Here is a 4,322-nt window from a genome sequence, read left to right on the forward strand (position 1 = left end):
TGTTTATATTCTATTATTTTGAATGCTGAATATTGATTTGTGTACAACAAATCTAAGCAACAGTGCACTTTTGTTTCCAGTTTCCCCAAGATTTGTCCCACTTTCCAATTTCAAACGTGCTGAAAAGGTTAATGATCTCGAACAAATAGTTGCCAAAAGCAAATCCACAACGCTTCAGGGATAAAGTAACCTCTGATTATAACATTGGTTCTGATTTATACTTTGTGTTGTTTATGTTTTCTCGACCTGCTGATGTGACACAGCTATTTCAATATAGTCAATGTTTTTGAGAAGATGTACCTTCTTCATCTTGATGAAACCGATGAAAGAAAAATCATCTAGAGTAGCTTAGCTGGAGCCCAAGTTTTAGGTAGCTAATTTTGATGAAATAAGCTATGAAAATAGGAACTTGTGTGTTTTTATTAGGGCTACCTAATATGTCTTCCTGTCCCATTTTCTGATTTAGTGACCTGTAAGCCCTGCTCGGATCAAGAGGTCCTCCTGGCTGTCTGCACCAGTGATTTCGGTAAACGCATCAACACATAAGCACACAGTGGAGAATGAAGAATGGTCTGCTGGCAGCAGATGTCGACTTTGGAAACAGCTGTTAGCACGATTTTACAGATTATGTAACTCTTACAAGTCAAAGACAAAGGGAAAAATTTACCTCCTCTGTTTTGCTGAATGATTTTAAGATGTAACTTTTATTACACGGTAACCAGCAAAAATTAAAGTTCAGTCTTGGTCTTACCTAAACCAAGCTYCTCCTGCTGGTTTTATTAACATTTCAAASTACTAACATGAGAGCAGTCTGCCTTCTTATCCGACCCTTTAGAAGAAAGTAACTAAATAGGTTTTGCTTATATAACCAMATATAACACATGGTGTAAAACTCAAGGCCTGCGGGCCAAATTCTGCCCGTCAAATCCATTCCTGCGGGCTAAAGAGAACAGAAACAGAGCTTTATGGTAATAGTTGTGACCTTTTTCTTAATAGTTTCTTAATGGTTAGCTAAGCCAGGTTTTTGAGGCCCAAATTGAAAACGCTTCTTACTTCCACAACATTCAGTTCAAACCGACTTMATTTCATTTCCTCTGCCTTGTCTTCTCCTGTCCGATCTTTCAAGCTGGCTGTGGCACTTTTGGAGACGCAGCTTCGGGCTCAAACCAGCACCCCGTTGTCACGGCGACTCTGCGTCGGCTTTTTCACCAGAAGAGCGGCCTGTTTGCGTGGGGTGGACCCAGAGGACAGGGCTGGAGAGGACGGGTCAGCGTTCCCGCTGCGTGCGTCATGCGTCCAGGAGAGGACGAGTACCTCCTGACCGGCTCCGTCCACTTCGGTGAGGCGTGGCTCGGCTGTGCTCCTCGCTATAGAGACTTCTTGAAGCTGTACGCCGAAGCAGTGAACACAGGAACAAACCCCTGCCACATAGACACGGACTGAGAAATTTCTGGTGGGAGAAGATTCGCCTTAAAATGAAGGAGTTATGGGTAAAAATACTGGAGCATTGATCAGGAAAGGACAAGCAGCAGTTTAGCCAAACCTCCACCGACGTGGTCCGGGTTTTGCTGTCAAACAGACTGACTGCGCTGCCTCCGTTTGACTACTCTTGTGAACTACAAGTGTATTTCTGTACAGAATGACTGATTTCTGTAAAGTGATATTTGCGCCCTGCTAGTTGTTGCGATGATGGCCTTATTGCTATTTCTAGAAATGAAAGATTGCTTTGTAAAAAGCTTCCTGTAAATTTTAGCCTTCTGAGAGAAGACTACGGTATGCAGCTCTGTGAGTCTATGTGTACTGAATTTGTGAGTGATTTGCAAATGAGTCTAAGTGGCTAATACATATTTACAGAAAAATAAACCTGGTGTCTTTTTATGAACAAAAGGTGAACTGAACAGTCTGTGGTTTTGTTACTGAACTACAATGAACTCAAGAGAAACTGYGCAATGAAAATAAAGGAAGATCCAACATCRTAATAAATGTAAGCAAAAGAATATTATCTGGCAACTTAACCAATATGAAAAAATCATGTGAGTGACCACTAGTTAGCGAAGATGGAAAAATCAGAGCTAATTCTTCATATCTGGCTTCTTCTCTGTGACACTCGGTGTTCATTTATTTTGTGTGTGTGTGTGCAAAGTGAAGCAAAAAGAGAAGCAAAGTTATTTTTTTCACTTCCATCCCTCCCAAAAACACTCAGCCTGTTCAATAGCAAGAGCAAAAATATGTTTCTCTTGAGTTTCATGAAAGATGCTTCATGCTGCTACATCCAGAAGTAGCCAAACAGACCAAAAGARCCGCTTTTAGATAGCTGAGTGAGATGAATGATTACTTTGATGTTTGATATGTTGGAGTGAAAGAGCTGGAGGATATGTTAATGACCTTAGACGGGTGTTTGAACGGCTCTCCCCATACGTCTGCTGTCAACAGCAGTGTGTGTAATGCTTTCTCTCCTTCCTCAGGAAGAGCAGGAATGGATGGAATGTCACCTTCCTGCTCTCGCCTTCACTCTCACACACACTATTAGCCTGGTGAAAACCAGTCCTTGTTCTGTGTGCAGATGGGTCTGGACTCTCTGATACTGAAACAATTGCTTCCTGGAGGCGTGGGTTCCAGGAAGTGGGTGAATCATTTCAGTGATTTTACCCAATCACTGAAGTTTGGCCGTGACGAACGTAATGCATTGGTGCAACGAAACAAAGCTTACCGTAAATTGCCTGCACTGTAGACAACCATCCTCCACTACGGATAGAAGAGTGCTGAGCTGAACCAGGTATCTGTTTCATCTTCAATATTTGGAAATGTGGTCAGCACAGACTGACCGGCTTCTTTCACTTCCTCTGCTGCTACTGCTAAACCTACAGATTACAATTCTGAAACAACGCAGAAAATTAACATCATCGTTCAAAACCGCTGAACGATCAGCGAATTTTCAGCGAACCGCTGAACATCATCGTTCAGTGGTTCAGCCCCTTTCTGGGCCAATTAGAACTCTTTCTGGGCCAATCAGAACTCTTTCTGGACCAATCAGAACTCTTTCTGATTGGCCCAGTAGAAATTCTACCAGAGAAATCCACTTCAATGGGAGAAAGTCCAGAGGGAGAAGTGAAGTGAGATTAGAGTTGAGCAGAATTGCACAGGAAGGGAACGGCCAGGATAAGACTTTATAAAAGTACATTTTCATTCGTATTATCTCACTGACAATAAACTTTTAGAATTTTAGGTGAGTTAAGATTACCATAATTATTTATTTTTGCTAAATCCATTTCAATTATGTGCTTCAAAATGAGAAGTTTCCATTCATTGATGTTACTTTAGTTTTAAACATGTTGGGAAAGCCCTGATGATGATAGTATGAGTTAGTGGACCTCATGTTGAGGTACATTTCTGGATCCATTATCAGGCAACACCTGCAACACACTTCCATTCTTGTGAGATCTTAGAGAAATCCAAAACAAATCATCCRTGCTTGCGTGGTTTCTMCCTGGGWACTCAAACTTCCTCCCAAAGTCCAAAAACATGACTTAGTGCTCAAGGTTCTGGTTAGTCTTTATGTGAATCCATGTTTGCCCTGTGTGTCTCTTGTTCTGTGATGGACTGGTGACCTGTCCAGGCAGCACCTCACCTCTCGCCTTACGGCTGCTGGAGATAAGCACCAGCCCTCCAGAGGCCCTGCAAAGATAAGAGAGAGTATAAACAATGGATAGATGAATTGTACATTTGTCTGATTCCTCTGCTAGTCCTGGAAAATAACACCTTGCAACGTGAAGTGAAAACCTCATGGTGCTCCGATAGCTGCACACTCAGAAGAGACGCTATGTTGTCGCTTTTCTTCTGATTTCTTTAACTAAGCACAATGTTGGCTTCAGTGACACTAATATTACAAATATGTTTCAGTTTTCTCTTACTTCATATTGTATAAAGCACCAAGCAACTCTTCAGAATAATAATAAGACACTAGAATTATGTTGTCAACAAAAGTCACATATGAAGAAGCATCATTCAGTGATCACCAACGACATAAAAAATTTAAACAAGTACAAATGAGGCAACGACATAGCCTCAAAATTTGCAGACTACTTTTTTTTTAACTCGCGTTTTTGTACCATAACATGATTTGTTTTTGTATATGACCTACTGATTTAACATGAAATAGTGTGAGTGGTAGTGTAACAGAGGAGGGAACAGGAACGAGACATCCAGACATAGTAAAAAGGTCCAAGATAGATGCCATAAAACTGAGAGGGCCGTCCGTGCAACGCCTCCTGTCTTCACCAAGGGATGGGTGTGTGTGTGTGTGTGTGTGTGTGTGTGTGTGT

General features: G+C 41.5%; 1 protein-coding gene across 1 annotated transcript in view; it reads left to right on the forward strand.

Moving 5' to 3' along the window:
• metrnlb (meteorin like, glial cell differentiation regulator b) overlaps nucleotides 1-1,898 on the forward strand; it is a 6,299-nt gene extending 4,401 nt beyond the window's left edge. The window contains exons 4-5 of the mRNA XM_008410230.2: nucleotides 467-526; nucleotides 1,127-1,898. Coding sequence (XP_008408452.1) covers nucleotides 467-526; nucleotides 1,127-1,443 — 377 coding nt within the window. The 3' untranslated portion in view covers nucleotides 1,444-1,898. The remainder of the gene's footprint in view (nucleotides 1-466; nucleotides 527-1,126) is intronic.
• The last annotated feature ends 2,424 nt before the right edge of the window (nucleotides 1,899-4,322 follow it).

The sequence above is a fragment of the Poecilia reticulata genome, linkage group LG1 (genome assembly GCF_000633615.1).
Source record: "Poecilia reticulata strain Guanapo linkage group LG1, Guppy_female_1.0+MT, whole genome shotgun sequence".
In the NCBI taxonomy this organism is placed as follows: domain Eukaryota; kingdom Metazoa; phylum Chordata; class Actinopteri; order Cyprinodontiformes; family Poeciliidae; genus Poecilia; species Poecilia reticulata.